The sequence below is a fragment of the Psittacula echo genome (assembly GCF_963264785.1).
Source record: "Psittacula echo genome assembly, chromosome: 13".
In the NCBI taxonomy this organism is placed as follows: domain Eukaryota; kingdom Metazoa; phylum Chordata; class Aves; order Psittaciformes; family Psittacidae; genus Psittacula; species Psittacula echo.
This window is the reverse complement of record NC_137749.1, coordinates 12,233,597-12,254,719: the sequence shown is the minus strand read 5'-3', so window position 1 is coordinate 12,254,719 and position 21,123 is coordinate 12,233,597. Positions and strand designations below refer to the sequence as shown.

The 21,123-nt window shown below is 45.7% G+C and overlaps 1 protein-coding gene across 1 annotated transcript in view; it reads left to right on the top strand.

Annotated features, from left to right (window-relative positions):
* TBX5 (T-box transcription factor 5) overlaps positions 1-20,313 on the top strand; it is a 39,241-nt gene extending 18,928 nt beyond the window's left edge. Inside the window, exons 8-9 of the mRNA XM_080628833.1 lie at positions 10,358-10,584; positions 18,880-20,313. Coding sequence (XP_080484959.1) covers positions 10,358-10,584; positions 18,880-19,463 — 811 coding nt within the window. The 3' untranslated portion in view covers positions 19,464-20,313. The remainder of the gene's footprint in view (positions 1-10,357; positions 10,585-18,879) is intronic.
* The last annotated feature ends 810 nt before the right edge of the window (positions 20,314-21,123 follow it).

Here is a 21,123-nt window from a genome sequence, read left to right as displayed (position 1 = left end):
GGCCAGGTGGCTGAAGAGACTTTTCTGAATGTCAGCTTTGGATGTAAGCACTTAAGCTGAAAATCAAGGCTAAATCCTGTTTAAAGATCCTGTTTAAAGTCCTTTTTTAAATGTCAGGGCCTGCCAATACTTAACTTCATGCCTTTCACTTCATTTGGAACTTCATTCGTGTGTCAAGCTGCTTCCTGGTGCAAATGTTTTGCAGGAACAGCGCCATACCCATGATTATACCTAAGACAGATGGAGATGCTCAATATAACATTTTCCATCCAGGAGGGCAGGAGCAACTCAGATCCCTTATTCTCCGGGACCAGCAGAGCTGGCTCTCAGTGGAGAGCTGTAGAGACCTGTGCTGTGACCTTCTGTTAGGAGGGGTTTCTCCACCACCCACCTAGGAGCTGGCTGTAGGTGGTCGTTGCTGGAGTGCAGATGCTGGTGTGGATGCAGGAGTCTTTTCTGGTTGCCATAGATGGTGACCTGAGCATGGCTCTCCATAGCCATGTGTATCATGCTGGCGGGCAACAAATAATGCCTGAAATCCTGTGAGCACTTAGACCTGTTACCCTACTCAAAATGGGCAAATGTGCTCGGGTGTACCAATATTTTCAGGCTCAGACTCAGAAAATCCAATATATATAAAATATATATATCATATTTTTTACATATATATGTATATAAAATGTATATACACAACAGTTACTCTTCTCCATCTAAATAATCTCTGTGGTCTTCTGAATGTGCCCTGTGTTCCCTGCCTGCCCTTTCCAACGACAGCACAGATCCTGGCATAATATGTCAATATTTCTTTATTTATGGGTGTACTACCACTTGAAATAGCTTTTTTCCCTCCCTTCCCTCCCGTGCCAGCCTCCCAGCCTCTACTGGAACTTGAGTAACGATGTCCCCCGCACATTTTTGCTGCTAAACTACCCTTTCATTATGGTCAATGGAAAGATTTGAAGGTTTACATTCATGGTGGGGGTTTTTTGGAGCGGGAGGGAGGAGGTGAAACAGTAAGGACTATTAGAAGGGCTTCATGCCATATGAAGAGCATGGCATCTAGCCATGCTGAGCTTGTGCTAAAAATTGCTTGGCATTTTTATGCGAGCCTGTGGTCATAGTTGATGATACAGTGAACAGAAACACTTGGAATCTATCAACACACCCACTCAGACCTGGCAGGGTCGGAAGGGTTAAAATCCACAGCGTTGACTTTGCAGGATGATTTCTGATGCTCACTTCCTTAATAACTTATCCTCTGTGCCGATAGCATAGAAATGACTGTGTAGCTTTATAAAGATGTCTTTTTTTTTTTTAAGGGAGAGCAGGATAAGATTATTATAGTGAAATAAAGACCTATTCAAGGTTGGAAATATGTGCCCACCTTTGTGCCTTTTTATATATATCTGAATATATGCAAAATTATATATAAAACTATAGGAAAACATACCTAAATCATATATATATAAAATGTGTATTTAAGATAAAGAGCCATTCAGGGTTGAGTATGCTAGAGAATTATGACCTACCTTTGTGGTTTATATAGGTTTAACATACAAATATATATTAAAATATAATTAAATATACATTAAAATATAATTAAATATTTAAAATATAATTAAATATATATTAAAATATATTTTAATATATAAATGTATGTGGTGTGCCTATGTATTGAGGTTGTTTCCCAGCGATGTACATACTCCCTGCCTGGCAAGTACAAGTAAGTCTGTTTTGGCTTTAGAGCAGCGATGCCTGTTTATGCCCTTGGAGAAGAGGGTGGGCTGTATTTATACTGCTATTTCTTCCCTATAGAAAAGAAAATAGCTGGAAAAAGCACTTCTTACAACAGCCTTTTGTACCGAAAACTGGTGACCTGATATAAATTAGGTCACTGATCATCTCATTAAGGGGCATAGTCATGGAGGGAATGAATCTTGCATGCTCCGTGTTTTCTTTATTTAAACCTCCATGTTTTCTTTATTTAAATCTCAAATGTTTCTTAATTCCCTGCATAGGACTATTGCAGAGGGGCATCCCCCAGCTGAAGCCAGCCCTGGGAGAAGCAAACCCCAACAGACAAAGCACTGACCCAGCCAGGTGTATGAGCTGCCTTGTGGCATCCCATTTTTTGGGGAGGATTGGCCCCAGCTACGGCCAAAGCGTGTCCCTGCACTTGCACACCTTGGGGCAGCCTTAGAGACATGAGCCCGGGTGAAGATGTGCTCCCAGCACTAAACCTTTAGGTCCTAATGTATCGTGTGGGGTTTGGATCGGGTGGGAGTAGGTGTGTGGTGGTTGAAGGTACTGCCGAGAAGCGGTGCCCCCAGGCTGAGCTGGTGTCTGTGCTCCTTCTGTGTTAAGCAGAGAGTGATGGGAGCTTCCAGAGAGCAAAGCTGCTTTCTTTTGAGACCTCACCCCATGAATGGGAGGGTGGTGAAGAGCCCTCCCTCTGCTTTCTCACCTGCAGAATCTGAACGATTTGCATAGAGTAGATACCTGCTTTTTAAATAGCTAAAATTACATGAGATAAAGTCCATCCTGAATTACTGTGTGGCCAGACCTGGTGGTTTACTTGAACCTTTAGCTGTCAGACAATGGGAGGGAAACCAGTTTGCTGCTCAGCTTGGAGCAGGTCTTGCAGTGGGATAAAGTAGAAGTAGGTTTAGGTGCTGGTGGAGACTTGGCCTGATGGTTCATCCATTGAATGCCTACCATTGACAAAAAGTAGGGACTAAGAGGAAAGAAGGTGAAGCAGAGAAGAAAGACTTCTTCCAATGCCAAGAGTGAGCTCAGAGCATGGTCTCGGATGCCTTGTTGAGGACTCTCCCTCCATCTCTGCTTGCTTCTGTGTGCTCTGGCTCTCTGGGTAGACGGGGATGTCTTTGCAAGTCCATTTCTCTCCATGGCTTTCTCCTTCACAAAGTCTCTGCATTGGCTTTTCTATTCCCGTTTCCCAGAAGAAAAGCTAGTAAGTCTGTTCAGGTAGAAAACTTCATTCAGTAGCAACATTAAGCATTTCAGCAGCAGATGGTTTCACTCAAAAAGTATAGCCATGAGTTCCAAAGGAGATCCAAATTCCAGTGAACACTGATTTCTGATACAGGTTAATTTTCTTCCTGCTGCCTTTCTTTCCTGAGACGCACGGGACCCCTTTAGCAGGTTCCTTGACAGGATGAGTGCTGTGGGAGAACAGGGTTTTTAAAGTTTTCAAGTTTCTGAGCATGAGATCAAGTTTGTGATTCTTTTGATTAAAAAAAGAAGAAAAAAGGAGAACACACTAGAGGAAAATGTGTAGAGGGATGCAAGTTATATGGCATCTGTGCCCTGTGCTCCTGCTGCAATTGAAAACATAAAGCAGGTAAAATGAAGGAGTTGTGACACTGGTAATTTTAGGCCAAGTATTCCTTTTGGGTCTCTGTGAAAATTCCTTTTGCCTCCGCTTAGAACTTCTGCTGTGCCAAAGGGAATTTGGTGTGGATAGCAAGAGCAAAACATGCAGCAGAAATCCTCAGAGGGTGAAGCTGATGCAGAGAAACAATGAGATCTGCATTGCAGATGCTAGTGTAGGACTTTGCCCTTAAAATGCCCCATGTCAATGCAACTGTACTAATAAACCATAGCTATTGGGTGACATGGGGGGGTTGCATGCAAGTTGTAGCTTCAATCTGTGACTGCCAAAACGCAGTGGGGGAGAAGTGTTTTTGGGTCTGGGGCTAAAGCACTGTAGAAGAGTAATACTGTTAGACCATTTAACCAAGTTTTGTTCATCATCTGCAACTCCCATTGTCTTCAGCAGTTATTATGGGTGCTGAAGAGCTGCTGAAAGTCTCAGGCCACTGTTACTGTTTGTTCAAATTAATGCCATTTAGTCTTTGAAGCTTCTCATTGGGAAAACTTTTGAGAGGGAAGATGATTATGTGAAAGGGTGGGTCTTGACTCCCTTGAGGGATATCTTGAAACCTTTCAAAGTGAGACACAGACCCAGAACTATCCACTGGTCAAAGAAGAGTGGCAGTGTAGTTCGCTCGACATGATGTACCCTGCTAACATCGTGTTTGACTGATAGGTCTGTTCGATGCAAGTAGGTCTCAGTCCACTGCAAATGACCTTTCTCTTCCTGAGTCTTCTCGTTGCATCTTTACATTCACAATCATTTCCCATGTTCTGCACTGAAATCTCCCAAGAGCCACATGCTGTCCGAAATGTTTTCAGTGTGAGAACTGGAGTTATAACATCTGTTGGAGAGATGATGCTTTCCTCCAGAAATGTCCCCAAGGAAATTTTCCTTGTTAAAGCCCCAGTGGAAACTGTAGGCTTGAATTGTATTCTATAGAATTTGATGGAATTCAGGCGAAATCCAAAATAAGGCTCTACAGGCTTCACTGGAGGGTATCCATAGCTCTTTTAAAGGGAGAAAATAACCTCAAGCAACACAGGGTAGCTGCAGTTTCCCTCATTGCCTCTTCTTTGGGGGATCGGCCCAGCAGGACCTCATCTGCAGAAGCTTGGCACAGCATGAAGGGATGATGATGCTGTCTCTGTTGGCCAACATCCATTCTCCAGCTCCTCTTGTGTTCGTCTTAGTCCAACATGAACAGTGGCATTTGTCTGCAGGAATCCAGCTTTTTATGTGCCTGATAATGATAGCTCTATATCTCTAGCTGGTTCTTTTCACTGCTGGTTCTTGGGTTTGTTACAGTGATCTCTTTGGGCTGCACTGGTCAGATGAAGCACTGGTTGTTTACGTACCATGCTTGCACCCAAAACAGGGTTATTGGATCCCTTTGCATTCTGGCAAAAAAAGCCAGGACATTTGATATGTTGATGGAGAATGCTGCAGTGAACATCCTACTATATTCCTCAATGAGCACTTTGACTTGACGTCCAGTGTAGGGTATTATTTTCTGTGGGCAGTCCCCATGCAAAGAGAGCTCTTTTTTGATCTGAGGGTAAGGCTGAAGGGAGTACTCAGTAGTTTCTCTCCTACCAATTCTTTTCCTTCTGTAGATTTTATCCACTTCAAACTCTCCAGTGCAAACTCTCTCAAGTGCCTCATGAGAATAGTTTGATTTTATTTCAGTATGCTGGAAATAAGCTGAAATGAATGCACTTGACAATTATTTTCTGGTTTGTTTCTTTTTCCTGGGTGATGGTATACTTATTACAGTTACATTTTCTCTTCCTCTTTCTCTATCTGTTATGGCTGGCTTCCATTTCTCTCCTACTCTCAAGTCTCAGCAGGAAGGACAACAATTGGTGGCTTGGGAAGTATAAACCCAAATGCCTTTGAGTCATATTTGCACATCTGGAATTGGAGTCTGATTCTGCACCCCTGTATCCACAGGTGCTGGGTGTGTGAAAGGGGACAGGACTGCTAGGACAGCAAACATTTGTCCTTTTATAGTAAGTAACCAAGGAGCAGTTAATTTTAAGGAGATTTCTGGCAATTTGGAAAGAGTGGAGAGAATTGCTGCAGTTGGCCACTGATTGATCAAATTTTAGATTAGGAATTGCCATTGTGAACAAGATCTAGACAGTGCCCAGCTTGGGGGCTTCAAAGGATGCAGCAGCTAACCATGGGTTAATCTTCTTCCGTATCATGCCTCGTCTTGACCTCAAGCAGATATCAGTATGATCCTTGGGACCTGATATTTAATAAGTCTTTTGGAGTCTCATTATGATGAGCTACAGCAGCTCTGGAAAGCCTTGGCATATAATGCTTCTTTGCAGAAATATCAGAAGCATCTTCTACAATAATTTGCTTAGGGTCGGTAGGGGTTGGATGCTTCAGTGCAGAAGCTTCTGATTGTAAACCATGGATTTTCAAAGAGATTTTGAACAAGTTTTTTGTCTGGCAGCTGCATTTACTGTGCATTGGTTGGTACGTTAGGAAACTCCAAGTCTGACATGAAAAGACATTGATGATTATTACTGTCTTACAGCACAGTGATAAGCAAGAAAGTTGACTGGATGTCACTCTGTGAAGCTCTATATTTATACTTTTTCACAGTTTTTATCAGTTTGCAGAGGCCAACAAGGTTTCCAGCTCTGAGATCACAAAGTCTTGAATTTGCTTCTTTGCTTTCTCTGCTAAATATGAATTTGTGGCATAAATGATCATACGGAGCTCTTGAGCGCATCATGGTGACAACGTTATTTGGCCAGGGGGAAGATGTCATGAGAGAAAATGAGACAGAGGTCACTAATTCCACCTGGCAGAGGTCTGATTTGGGTGTAAAGTCTAGGGAAGCACAGGAAAGATTCATTTGTAACACCTGATCTGCAGGGTCAGGGTTATTTGATGAACTCCAAAGAAGAATGTGTGTGTTTGTAGGAATGGTTTTGCAGCGCCAATGTCCGACCCTACAGGTCTGGGAAACATGTGGCCAGGTGGAAGTTAAGAACTGAATCTGGGTTTTGTACTGAGTGCCTTTGCTATAGACTTGGATCTCATCCCTGATTTCTTCCCCCAAGGTTTAATGAAAACCCAAGTAATATTCTCTCCTGGTGGCCCTTCAGCTGGAAGCCTGATGGTGTGGAGACTGTACAGCACCTTACGCAATGCGGCTCCCCCCTTCCTTCCCGTCCCCTTCTGCTATTGTAATATACCAACTACAGTCTGAATATTCATCATTAGATTCCAACAGACTTTAAATAGACCAGCGACTGTTTCCTTCCTTGTAAATTCTTTCCCCCAACCAATTGCTTCTAATTTTACAATTTTTAATGCAAAAAAGAAAAGCCCTTTAACACCCCCATGTAAAACTGACATTCTGGCCCAGTTTCTTCCTTGCTGTGTGTACAATTTCCTATATTGCCTGTGTAAATCCAGCTTTAGCTTTTTTTTCTTCCCCCCCCTTCCTACTTAGCTACAGTTTTTCGGGATAGCAAAATTTCTGGACACAACAGTCATTTTTGTGCTGGTGGTGAACAAAACCTTTCATTCCATTAAACTGTGGCTCAGGATTACAACCAGCTATTTTGGGAGTAGTGACTTTTAGGTGCTGCAAAAAAAAAACCCACCCCAAAACATTTTAAAAGACAGAAGGAGAAAGTCAAAGGGTTTGTTCACTCCATATAGAGTGGGCTCAGAAAACAGTATAAATGTTTCAGGATGACATAAGGGAGCCTTATCCTTATAGGATGCTGGGAAGGGACTCTTCATCAGGGACTGTAGTGACAGGACAAGGGGTAACGGGTTCAAACTTAAACAGGGGAAGTTTAGATTGGATCTAAGGAAGAAATTCTTTACTGTGAGGGTGGTGAGGCACTGGAATGGGTTGCCCAGGGAAGCTGTGAATGCTCCATCCCTGGCGGTGTTCAAGGCCAGGTTGGACAGAGCCTTGGGTGACATGGTTTAGTGTGGGGTGTCCCTGCCCATGGCAGGGGGGTTGGAACTGGATGATCTTAAGGTCCTTTCCAACCCAAACCATTCTATGATTCTATGATGTTGCTTTACAAGGTACCAAAGATGTCTCTTTAATTATTAGAGTTCCTATAAGGAAGGAACAGGTAAGAATACAAAGATAACTGCCTTTGTGTACAGAAAAATAGCAAGCTGAAAGAAAGAGAATATTTGAGCTATTTGGTTAGAAAATACTTTCCTTCCTCTCCCTTCTCAAATAGTAGATTTTTTTGGCAAAAATAGCACCCAACATGTTTTGACTGAAATGGAAATATTTCAGTCTGGAGAGAAGTCATTGCGATACCTCCTGGGAGCTGCTGTTTGGAAACTTGGTGTCTCCAACCTGTTCCCTCTCCAATGTGACTCCCTGCTCCCACTGTGGCTCCTGCAGAACACCACAGTTCTCTAATGCTTATGGACAATTTTGTGTCCCCTGGGAAATGCAGTCTGAAAGGAATTCAGTCCCCAGTGCACAATGGGAGTGTGGGATCCTGACATCACCTATGCTGGCACTCAGGGTAAAAGTATTGCTGTTTCAGGCATACAGCTCCTTTATGGAAAGAATACTTTTATTATCAAGAAAAAACGATCAGATTGTTATTTTTTCACCCATCTCAGCTAAGAAAAAGTGTTGATTTAAGTGAGAAGTATCTAGGATGAGGATGGCTTCTTAGTGTTTGTGTGGTGCTTCACACAGCGAGGGTCTGATCCTATGGGGTCCCTGTGAGCTACTGTGAGAATTTACTGTAAGGAATCCCCATGCAGATCTAATCCTGTGTCCCAAAGAGACATCCAGTTCTTCCCCCACTGAAGCAAGGAGAAACTGTGAAAACAATTATTTCTACATCCCCCAGAAAAGCCACTGAGAACATGGTGTGGCACCATGTCATGCTATGCTCCTCCTTCTCTTCCACTGTAGCTCAGAGGTACCCACTGAAAGTAATAAGGAGGCTCTGTTCTTTCTTGGGGCATTTGGTGTTAATGGTGTTGCAGATGAGGAAGAAGGAACCAGTCAATCCATGCAGCAGCATGGGAGGAGAGATGAGGGCAAGGTCCATGTATCATCTCCTTGTGGATTGTCCCCTTGGAAGGGAAACATGGTGAGGATGCAGCTTTGGGGTGTTGTGCTGGTTATTATTTCCATGTGTATTGCTGTGTGAAAGAACATGACATGGTAGGGCTGGGAAATCCCCTAGAACCTAGAAGGTTTGAAGGTCATAGGAGTTTTGAAGGCCACAGCTATTTACCTTCCTGAAAAGCCACCAAAGCTGCCCTCCAGCAGCAAGAGCTCCTAGAGTGGAAATGCTAGTGTTGGGTGTCCACAGGCAAAGAGGTCCTTTGAAGCCCACCACATACCCTGACATCCATCACTGTCTTGTGTGTCTGAGGGATGAGTCTGCTTCCTCCCAGTCCATCTCTCTCTGGTTCTTGTGCACAGTCTAGATTTCAGGAGAAAAAGATGCCTCTTCAGCCCATCCAAGTGGGTGGAAAGCCATGCTCCTGTGGGAAGGAGCTGCTGTGCTTCCAGGGGAATAAATCCCACCTTTGGAATAGACTCGCTTTGGCAAGCCACCAGTGCCTGGGGTTTGGAAAGCTTTTGTGGCACAAGGAGAGAGACATTTATCTGGGTTTGAGCTCCTGGGTGAGTTTCCCCTCCATTACAGCCCGGTTGCTGAAGTTTCTGGCAGCTACGACAGTAGTGGTTTGGATGGAAGCTCCCTGCTGTTGAGTAGGTTTATGTAAATGCTATTGTTAAACTTCATAAATAAGCTCTGAGTTCCTACAGTGATAGGTGCTCTCTGAAGGGTTTACTTGGAGATTCAGGGTTCCTCCTTCACATGGAAGGTGAGCCTGTTGGTGGGATTTAAGGATCTGTCCTTGCTCCAGCGGAATGATTTTGGGCAGATGAGTAGGGTACTTCAAAGCCAGCTTGGTTTGATTGTTATAGCCTTGAAGAAGAAAGCTTGCATTGGAATCTTGGCTCTGGGTCATGGCTGCTCTAGGCCTGGTGGTACTTTGTGAAGTGCTGCTGTACTACCTGGTCTTGAGGCATTCTAGCAAGTGCTTGGGTTCAGGGAGCTTCCAGCAGTCATGAAGGCAGCTCAGGGGGAGGCCTGCGTCTTGGTTGAAGGCTCTGAGACCTTATTGAGCTTCACTTCTCTTTCCTGCAGAGCAGGAATAATATTGTCTGGCCACATTTCTGATGTGCTTGGAGAAATGTCTCCGAAACACACTATAGGGTCTTGTGGGAGAGGGGATTTCCAGCCAGTGTTGGCAAAGCATCCCTGCTTCAAACCAGATTTCGGAGCAAGGGAATGAACCAGACTTTCCATTAGTGCTCCCCCTCTTAGCCTGGCTCTGCTGAGGTGTGTGGCTCTGGTGTGCAGCAGGACTTGGTGATTTATTTCTCTTTCCTAAGTGCTCTGAAGTGGAGCTTGTTCTCTGGTCCAGGGATCCCCCATCCAGGACAACCAGACTGGCAGACCCTGGGGAAATAAATGGGGACAAATACCATAAGGGGAAAGAAATAGACTTAAATATTTAATCCATTTCCAGGACAGCTTGGCAGAAATGAGGTTTTTATGTGCACATGTGCACATCCACATATGCAATGCAAATAGCGTGTATTTTATAAATACTACTAGAATATGTAAATGCGAATCTTGTGTATTTTGCTGTAACTGCATTTATCTGTTGGATGTAAAAGAGCAATTGTGGTGGAAGAGCCACAAATCTAAAGGGAAAGATACTAAAAAGAAAGTGAAATAGAAGAGTGTCGCATGGATGAAGTGTGACTGGGCTGCAGTCTCCTGGGAGGGATGTCTCTGCCTGAAAGTCTAAACAAACATCATGACGCTAATGTGCTGCCTTTATTTATTAATCCATTTATTATGATCTATTTATTAATTGACTTTCTGATATTTTGTTTGTTTGTTTCTTTGCTTTTAGTAAAGAGTACCCGGTTGTTCCCAGGAGCACAGTGAGACAAAAAGTGTCCTCGAATCACAGCCCATTCAGTGGTGAGACCAGGGTCCTTTCTGCCTCCTCCAATCTGGGCTCCCAGTACCAGTGCGAGAATGGGGTGTCGAGCACCTCCCAGGACCTGCTCCCGCCTGCCAACCCCTACCCGATCTCCCAGGAGCACAGCCAGATCTACCACTGCACCAAGAGAAAAGGTCAGACCTTGGCTGCTCCCCAGTTGGTGCTTTCCTCTTCCTAACATGACTCTCAGTGTTGTTTTCTCATGTTTCCTCTTGCCCGCAGGCTGGACAGCCCCAGCCTGCTTTATGGTGACACATGAGGATAAACAAGGGATGAGGGCTGCGCAGGTCCCCCAGGCTGGGCTGGGAAACTCCTCTCACCATAGCCTAAAGTCCCATCTGTGCTGCTGGGCTGGGAGCGAGCTGTTTGGAGGGGTGGCACTGCCTTTCACCCACGTTGAATCCACATTCAGTAAGATAGCCGGTGCCGGAGATAAAGATGACTTATCTGCCTCCATAGCCCCTCAGATAGGGTTAATCTCCAAGTGGAGATACCTTGACAGCTTGGCTTTTGCACAGTTTTCAACTGAGAGTCTCACAGTTGGCAGACAGTTGTCTGTGGAAGGCAATTCCACTTAAATGCTCGGTCTAATGAATGGTGCATGGGATTGACAATCATGATATCCATGTTCGTTCCCCTCTGGTGCGACTGACCTGCTTTGACAGAGCTTGAGGGATTAAGCTGTGAGGGCTTTACACTGACTGCTCAGCTCATCCTGGCGTGAAGAGCCCCATGCTATCCATGGGATAATTGTTCTCACGTAGCAGCAAGCAGTTTGTGGTCTCTCCTTTCCTCTCCTAAAGTAATGGGAATGCTTAGATGCAAACACACTTGCAGGACTGAGATAGCAAAAGCCTTAGATCAGCTCTAGCCCAACCACTCAGAAGAATATAGGGAGTTTCCAAGGTTGAATGCAACCCTATGGGGTGGGCAGGAGATGGCTACAGCCTACCCTAGTTCCCCTTTCTCAGGATTTAGTCTACATTGCATGGGAAAAGCTAGCAGGAGTCAGCATGCACTGTGGCATTTGAATGCACCAAGAATTTCTCCAGCCTGGTAACCTGTCCCCACAGCAGATCCCTTCCTGCTTCTCTGCATGGTCCTATCTGTCAGCCACATGTCATTGTTTTCAGTAACATAACCCCTGGGGCACTGGGATGTGCAGTGTAGACACACAGGCTAAGGTAGCGGATGCTGGGAAGTGCTGGCAGATGAGGCAGGAGGGCAGTGGAAATCTCTCACCCATCCTTGGTGAATCCCCTGGATTTTGTAACGTGTGTGTTGTGTACAAATATAAATGCAAAAATGTTGAGAAATCTTCATATTTTCCTGTGATTGAGCTAAACAGTGATGAATGGAGGCCTCATTTTCTGACCCCTCCAGCTGACCAGGCAACCCGTATGCTCCTATGGAGTATAGCAAAGCTGTGGTTGGAAATGGTGATGCTAGACATGAGCTGGCTGTTTGGTGGGGAAGAAAGAGTTGCAGTGGCTTCCCAGTGTTCCGTAATGTCAGAGATGGGGTGTGTAGCCCTTGCTGAGGTGCTCTGACACAACTGGGTTGCTTCAATGCCCCATTGTTGGTGATGAAAAGGCAGATCCCATTCACCCTTGGTGTCCCTCAGCTGTGATCCATCCTTGGTGCTCCTTTGCCCTGGGAGCTGAGTTTTCCCTGCTCCTCTTCCCCTCTGCAAAACTTAACCAAAACAAGCTGGCCCAAACGACAACAAACCCTTTGGACAGTCTCTGACTGCTGCATGTCCCTGCACCGCGAAGCAATTCATCATTCCCCTCTGCATTGTAACGTGATAAGGAATCAACAGAGGTTTCCTTCCAGTTTTGGGATTCCCGCTAAGTGGTGTCTCCATGGGTGGTTTCCCTCAATCCCCCAATTATCTCACTTCCTCTTATTGTCACAAAAGAGACGACTATCTGCCCTGTAAGAAGCTCCCCGGCCCCTTTTGGCCTGTGTGGCCCTTGCGAAAGTGCAGGAGAACTGGCAAAGGGATTCCTTGTCTGTCCGGCCGATGGCCCCTCATTATCTCTCCGATGGCTTGAGTGGCACAAGCAGTTAAGGGCCTTTTATCAAAGCCGCCAAATGCTTTAATCAAAGAGAAGCAGTGTCCTGTCCGATACCACCGACTTCTTCCGTGAAGCTGGATGTCTCAGGAGCCTGAGTCTGCTTTCCTCCCTGTGCCTTTTTCCCCCCTTCCCATGCATCCAGCAAATCGAAAACAGCCACCCGGGCTTAAAGCAAAGAAACACAAAGTTAATGGGAAACAGAGAGCCAACATAAGCTGCCAAGCAGCTCTTTGCAAAGTGAAATTAATTAAAAAAGGAGGAAAAAAGAGAAGTCACTAGAGATGAGAAATTCCGTGCAGATAAATCAGAATGTGATTCAACGTATCCTCTCAAACTCAGACTGAGCATGGCACTTCTAGCATCAAGCAAGGGACTTTATTGAACTTGGGGAAAATAACCTTGACTTTAATATTCCTCTTTTTCGTCCTTTTCCAGACTCTCCTTCTTAAGTGTAATATCAAGTTTTCCTTCACAGTTCTAGTGCTTTCCTACTTTTCTGCATAACTTTCAAGAAGCATCACCATCTAAGAAAACATGAAAGCAAGAGTACATTCACTCCTGATGCACCTCTATCTGTTTTCGGGACTGGAAGCTTTATTGATTGCATTGGATCATCAAGTCCCCAGACACTGACTTCTCTTCAGTCAGTTTAGGATTTATCTCAAATGGCTTATTTCCTTCTTGCAAGGCTATAGGTATGGAGAAGGACTTGCAGGGGCAGAGGGCAATTCAGCTGGATTTGAGACCAGCTGGTGTCTGTATCTGCTGTAGCAAATACCATTTCCAAGATAGTGTCTCAGATAGGGCTCCTTCCAGCTTTGACATTTCATGATGTTTCTCTGTATCCTTTTCAATCAGGAGGTCAAGTCTTGGTTTCGGCTCAGTTAAGAATAGGTCTCTATTCAAGAAACTTGAAGGCACCTTTTTCAACTTCTACTTCCTTGGTGACCTAAGACAAAGCTTTAGCTCTGTGGTTGACAGTGTTGTTCTTAGCTGTCAAGTGAAGATGGATTCACTCTGGAGATCTGATATGGAGTTACATTAGGGGAGAGCAGCAGGGCTGCGAGGGGACGTTATCTCTGAAGGCTTCTCTGTTTCAGGGAGGTGATGCTCTTCTGGGTTAGGAAGGAAGGAAGGACATATCCCAGAGCTCTGAATCTGGCAATTCCTGCTGCCCAGGTGGAAGTGTGGGGTTGCAGCATTGGGAATAACCCCAGCATGGTGCAATGGGGTAGCTGCTCCAGGCATCTTTCGAACATGATGGATCCTGGGGAATGGAGGTCCTCAAGGCAAGAATCATCCTGCATTGTATCCCAACTCCACACTGAGATTTCTCATGACATTTTGCAAGGTTGCTGGTTTTGAGAGGATGGATTAACTCCAATCCTGGATCCTACCAAGGAGTGGTCTCAGTTCTTGATGTGGATTTTTAGGCTGCAACGAAGACCAGTTAGAGGTTTGCTTTTTTTCTAGTTGTTCTCCACCTCTCCCTCTCTCATTGTTGTGCTTGGAGAAGCCCAAAAGAACTTACCAGCAGGCAGCTTGCTTTTCTGTCTTTCATTTTAGCCCCACGTCCCAATTAAGGCATTGGGGCTTGTTTTCCCTTGTGTTATCCGCTCCCTCAGATTTCCTGTGAACTAAAAGGCCATCCCTTTAAACCTCTGCTCCCTCCCAGCCTTACACAATCTCAACCACTTGGCAGACTTCTGGGATGCTTGTGATGCTGAACAGGAGGCGACTGGATCAGCCTCTCCCTGGGGAGGTTATAAAAGTTGTCATGTTGGCACTCTTCTTGAGGGAGAAGAGGGACGTGGCAGAACCCACTGGCTCCAACCAGTGAGGACCGTATCCTTCAGCCGCCTAGCTCGGACATGATCGTGGGGAGGAATGTATCTTTCATCTCCTTCCTGCTCTGATGAGGTTGGTGGAGATACAGCAATGCCTTTCCCCCTTCTCCTTAAGAGCAGGCACTATCAGCATGGATAGACCTCTTTGTTGACTGAACTGATTTCTTCCTCATCCCACCCGGGTTTTGCTTCACTCAAAGAATCTGCAGGACAAAAGTCAGGTGTGGGATCTCTTTTCGGAGGCCATGCTGCTTGTCCTGCTGATGTTAGGAGATGCAATGAGTTGGCTGAGGCTTGAGCTATGCTATAGTTGGAGGTGTTTGCTGCTTGGGTAGATGCAATGAAACCCAGAGCAAGGTGGCTGCTGGGACACCAAGAGTGAAGAAGATCCTGCCTGCATGGTGGGGAAATACCTGGGGGCTGGTGTGCACTCAGGTCTTGCTGTGCAGCCGTGTTGTTTGTGGCACTCTAGTTTCAATGGCTTCATTTCAATGGCTTCATCCCATTCTCCCATCGGGAGGTGCCTCCTGTGCCTCTGCAGGCAGTGCTGGCAACTTGCTGCTTCTCTGGAAGAGGTTCCAGCTTTTGGTGTTGGATTGTCTCTACCCCACAACCCATTCTGTTGTGTTCCCCTGCGATGCAATGCAGACATATCACAAACTGTGTGACTGCTGAAATAACCAGGGTATCTTAGGTTTCATGTCCTATGATGTAAGTCTCATTTGCCCTCTAGGGATGTTAATTTGGGTTGAATCTGCCTTTTTCATGTCTTCTTTGACAGTCCTCATCAGTCTTGCATGCTGGTATTGGCCATTCAGGCTCATGTTCGATTCATACTAGAAACCAGACGAGATAAACCAACAGTGTTAGTGATAATCACCCATTGTGTCTCCTTCACAAAGTCGGAATGAACCTACTGCCGTGCCCTGGAAGCGTGGGTGAACTTTAAAAACCAAACCAGTTTGATCCCATTCTTCATTGTCTTCTGTCCCAGGGAGCTGATTGTCATGAATTGGAAAGGGAGCTCTCTTGATTTACACCAGAGGAAAAGGTGGGCCCACTGCACCCCCTAGTCGCAAGATTTTACATGTTTGCACTTCTTTTTGGATGGAATTGGGAAAATTCCATTTAAAAAGCCATTTGTGTGGTATTTACAACCCAGCTGGAAGTAGTAAATACCGGAAATCTTGGAACTGCTTATCCTCCCGCTCAAGCTCCTTCATTAGATAGATCATCAAATTCCTTGTGAGAGCGCCAGTTTCCACCCCATTCTGCAGGCTCCGTTTTCCTTGGATCCACTTTGGAGCAGCTTCTCCCAAGTGCTGGCAGCTTCTCCTGCTTGGCAGAACCTTTTACTTTTTGAGGCTTGCTCAGTATCGAGGGACTGGTCACAAGAGCTGATCGCCACCCTTGGCTTCCAAGAACAGCAACAAAAGGAGAGGATGGTCAGTATCCCTTAGGATGGTTAGCATCCCCTAGAAGTGCCCAGCACCTCTAAGGTCTCAGTGGCAACGGGAAAAGGATAACAAAATGCTATCAGGGAATCAACATCAGGAATCAAACCCAGAGCAGACCAGTTATCTCCTATGTCCTGCTCAGATTGATGCTGAGGAGGTGACAGGATCTTCAGGGAGAGAATTATGGCCTTAGCACAGACTGTCCAGGCCCCAGAGCAGGTGGGGATGAATTTAAACAGCAGCCTTCAGTATTGTGAGAGAGCTCTGTTTGACTTGTCCTCCTTTTGCCACCCTCTTCCTTGAGTATGTCCCCTTTCTACTCTCAGATCTGTTCCATATACCATAGGGAGGCACTTTGCCTGCTGTGTGCTGACTCTGGTCTCCTCTGCAAGGAGTGGTGGAACAATGTCAGATCAGACTTGGACCAGTGTAAATGCGTCTGCTGGCACCAGCTGAGCGTCTCTGGTCTGTATCATCCCATGTGATGATGGAGATGGACTGTTCTCCTCCTTATGCAGCACTCTGAAGTTATGTAGATGGGAAATTCATCAGAAAGAGGGGCAAGAGGGCAGGCAGAAGCTGTTAGGATAGGCTGTAATCCTTCGTTAGTGACTGTCACTTTGGAGATGGGTACGGTGTCCTTACACATCTTACAGCCTGGGGTTGATGATGCCCTTTCCTGATGCAACAACAGTGGGGCTGGCTGTAGAAAGGCCAGCAAAGCCATCACAACAACTTATGGAAGAAGAGAGAGCGCCTAGAGGGTTTCCACTGCAATTTGGGTTGTTTTTGGTTTTGTCCCTTCACCTGCAATGAATCCTGGAAGCAGATCCATAATGTTGTGGCTCTGCCTGGCTGGGCTGGGGCCGACAGCGGGGTGTCTGGGCACAATGGAAAAATCAGCAACCTGAGGTTGTAATCAGGCGCAGTTTTACACAACCAAAAACCAGAGTTCGACTGCTTTGTGTTGTGTATTAAAAAAAAAGAAATAAAATAAACAGTCAAACCCCAAGCCAATGATGTCTGATGCCAGCGGAGTAATGCGGTTTAATGCTGAAGACTTTATTAGCAGAACAATGCTTCATTTTACAAGACATTGTTTTTCCACCCTAGTGTTCTTATTACTCAGTGGTGGGACAGTGATCCAAAACTTTGAGGCTGTCTGTAAAAGCTTGGGCTCAGGCTATTCTTCCAGATGTACCTCCTGTGATGGATAGACCCGTGTTCAGGAGGGAGCTTAGACCTGTGCTTCCAGCTTTGGTCTTTCAGGGGATAACATCCTCTCTATCTCTCCTATATAAAATGACCCTGATGAAGGAGGGTGATACAATTCTGCATCCATCTGCTTGCTGTTCCAGCTGTTTTAAAGATATTACTGCATTGCTCACTTATCCCATCCTACTTTCTGTCCTGATTTAAGCGAAGGCAGAGGAGGGAGATAATTTGATTATCAGGGCTCTGTGTTGCTGGGACTAAGGAGCCAGGTTTTGCTGTTGCCAGGAAGAAAGCATGAAATGGGACTGTGCTTTTCCAGCTCAATTTATGGCCCATTACAAAGTCAAAGGACACCAAGGAGAAGGTCCCTATGGCGTGTACCTCTGTACCTGATGTTTTCTGAGGTGGTTGGGCCAAGAAGACTACAGCAGCAGTTGTTCCAGCTGGGCTTGGCTGACACCTGAGAGGGAATAATGGATTATTTTACAAGCAGAGTGGGTTCAGCTTCCAGGAGGAAGCACATGGCTGTATTAGCAATAAGTATATTGACTAGAAACAAGAGATGTCCACACTGCTCATCTGCATCTCCTAAAGATGAGACATGGACGCTTGCCTTGGAGCAGCCCAGCACCCGTGTACCTATGGTTTTGCAAGTGTTCCTTAGGAGGAAGATGCTTTCAGTCTTGTTTGTGGAGCTGGTTTTGGGGTTTTTTTTCTTCCCTTTGTATTTTCAGGGTGGAAAAAAATTGCAGCTCAAAACGTGTTGGTTGAGAAAACGCGGAAAGGGCCGTTTCATGTGGTTTTCTTCCAGTTTCCCCCCCCATTGAAAGGGTGCAGCCAAGAGGGCTCCAAGTGAAGTGGGATGGATGTGTTTCTGCCTGCGGCAGAAATCTTGTCCTTGAAGAAGCAGCAAAGTTAATCTGGGTCGGAAGAAGCTCCCCTCTGCCTCACTGTCCTTAAAATCTCTTGGTGAAGTGCTTGTCCTTGGGAACTTTGCCATTCATTCCAGCAAAGCTGGATTTCATTTGATGACCCTGCGAATGAATAAATAAGGGCATATTCATTTATTCAGTTTGCTTCACCCCGGAGATTTCACCTAAATTGTTTATCTCCTTCCCTCTTTTGGCCCTGGATGCTGCAGGAAACAAAGGGCTCGGCAAGCTGTGCTTTGCTGTTTCGAGCTGTGAAATTTACTTTTCTTTGCTGTTACACTTGGCTCCCTGCATGGGATTTGTGTGCCCAGCTCTCCTTGGCACAGCTAAAGACTGGGGCTGTAAAACTCTGAATCTGATTGTCTCAACGGTGCCATCGCTGGTGCTCTCCCGGGGGGAATTTTTGTTGTGATCTCCATTCCTGTCTCATTTGTTGTGAAAATAATCATTGCAAAGGCTTTTAGTTAGCAGCATCAGCTCTGAGCATCTCAGTTGAGAGTGGGGCCTCAGTTAGGTGCACTGTATCCACAGGCAGATGTCGCACCTCTGGTCAAAGTGCTGCAGCAGAAGGGAGATGAACAGCTCAGGGATGTGTATAGGGTATCATCAAGCACGCTAAGCCTCAGGATCCCTGCAGTATCTTACTGCCTTGATTTACCTCCCAGAGCCCCTAGTCAATCCCTTCCTCACTCCAGCCGTGCAAGACTTGATTTCAGAGGGATTGATTCAGGTGGATTCCAAAGAAGGGATATGTATTTACACTGCCATCACTGAAAGACATGTTTGGATCAGCTCTGTGCAGGCTGTGTCCTTGGTAAAATGAGGACTGTGGAGAGGGAGGTTCAGCTGAGGGCATAGTATTGTTGTTCGCTACCAGGAGTTTTTATCTCCCAACAGATGAGGAATGTTCCACCACCGAGCATCCCTACAAGAAGCCCTACATGGAAACTTCTCCATCAGATGAGGATCCTTTCTACAGGTCCAGTTACCCCCAGCAGCAGGGACTGAACACTTCATACAGGACTGAATCAGCCCAGCGCCAAGCATGTATGTATGCCAGCTCCGCTCCCCCCACGGACCCCGTGCCCAGCTTGGAGGACATCAGCTGTAACACGTGGCCCAGCGTGCCATCCTACAGCAGTTGCACAGTGTCTGCCATGCAGCCGATGGACAGGTTACCCTACCAACATTTCTCTGCCCACTTCACCTCGGGGCCGCTGATGCCTCGGCTCAGCAGCGTGGCCAACCATACCTCCCCCCAAATAGGAGATACCCATAGCATGTTTCAGCACCAAACCTCTGTTTCTCACCAACCCATCGTGCGGCAGTGTGGACCTCAGACTGGCATCCAGTCCCCCCCCAGCAGCTTACAGCCCGCAGAGTTCCTGTATTCCCACGGCGTGCCTCGAACCCTTTCTCCCCACCAATACCACTCGGTCCATGGCGTGGGAATGGTGCCAGAGTGGAGCGAGAACAGCTAACATGGGGGTCAGGAAAGTGCAAGAGCATTAACCATGGAAATAAAGCAAACAAGACAAGGAAAATGGGAAAAGGAAAAAAAAAAAACCAACCCAAAAAACCCTGTTGATAATAAAAAGGAGAGTATTTTGCAAGACTCCTTTAACTGAATGTTCACCGATAGCACTCGAGAGGGCCGGACACTGATTGAAGCCACAGATGAAACAGCCATTCCGGTGTGACTTACCCCCCTCCTCCATCCCTTTTTCTTTCGTTTCAAAGGAAAACCCAACAGGTTGGCACACATCCCCCCCTGCCACCATCCCCACCCCGTTTGTGTCGCTGCCACCGCCAGCCCCGTGCCCCTGTCCCTTTCCCTGCCCTCCTGCTCTTTTTGTTCTCCAAGGGACACCAAACTCCTGCTGCCTTTCTCAACACGATCAGAATGCTTGAACGAAAACAACTAGGATGTTACTTTTATTTTGTGGTGTTGATGTTGACAATGTTATATAATAAATAATAATATATATATTTTTTTCTTTCAATTTTCTCAAAAAAAAAAAAAAAAAAAAAAAAGGAAAAAAAGACACCATCCCTTTTTAACCAAGGGTGGATTTTGGAGTGGTGTTTCTTTATTCTTTTTCTGTTTTTTAAAATCAGTATTATCGTTGTTACTTTTCGACAGGAAAAGGTATTATAAACCCACAAATAAGCAAAGCAGGTACCTACCTCGCCCAGGCGTTGTACCACGAATGGAATCCCTCCCTGTGGGTTGCTGTGTTTCCTTATGAATGCCTCAAGCACATCTCTGCAGGAAGCAGCCCCGTAAACTCATCTCCTTTCCCACTTGCGTGTAGTGCTCTCACTCTTCCTTTCCTTCCTTCCCATCTCCTGGTCTTTCCCGGTCCATCAGCCATCTCTGATGGAGAAACATCCACGGCTTGTCTCCTGCTGGATTTTACCAGCATGTGGAAAGCAAGGCTCTGAGCCAGCTGCAATGATGGGAAAGGGGAGGGAGAGGATGCAGGCAGTGAAGGGAAGAAGTTTGCTCATGAAAATGCTGATGATGCTTGTTTGCAATCCCGGACTTTCATTTTATGGTGTGTTCTTTTCCTTCCTCTCCTAAAGAAAACGCGATACTGGTCTGGGTATGTTAAGTGAGTTATTCAGTAAATGTGTTTAAAAAGGAGCAGAAAACAGTCATGAAATGCTGGGAGTGGGGGAGGCAAGAAGAGAAGCAACAGCAAATGTGTGTAAGTAAACGTGTCTACTGCAGAGTGTTTCAGGTGTAAAAATTCCTGGTGCTATTTATTTATACATGGGAGCTCGAAGAACTCAGTCTGTCACAAAGCAGCTGATTCAAAGGGGTTACAGTTCTGATTGAAATGGAAGTTTGCTTTCTTTTCTTCTGTTTTTCTTTTTTCCTCTCCAAGCTGTGCACACTCTATATAATTTACATATATTTTTAATTAAAAGTAATTCTAATGAACAAAAGAGGTATATCCATGTGTCAGCAATTGAGAACGGGGGTGGGAACGTGCGGGAATGCCGCTATGTGCAGGGGAGGGATTGCAGATAGGTATCCAAAGCCATGTAGCTAAGGAGAAAGCAATGGTCCCTACCTACCTGTGCTTTCATACTCTTGTGTGCCAATTTGTGTCTAATAAATACCAAACACACTCA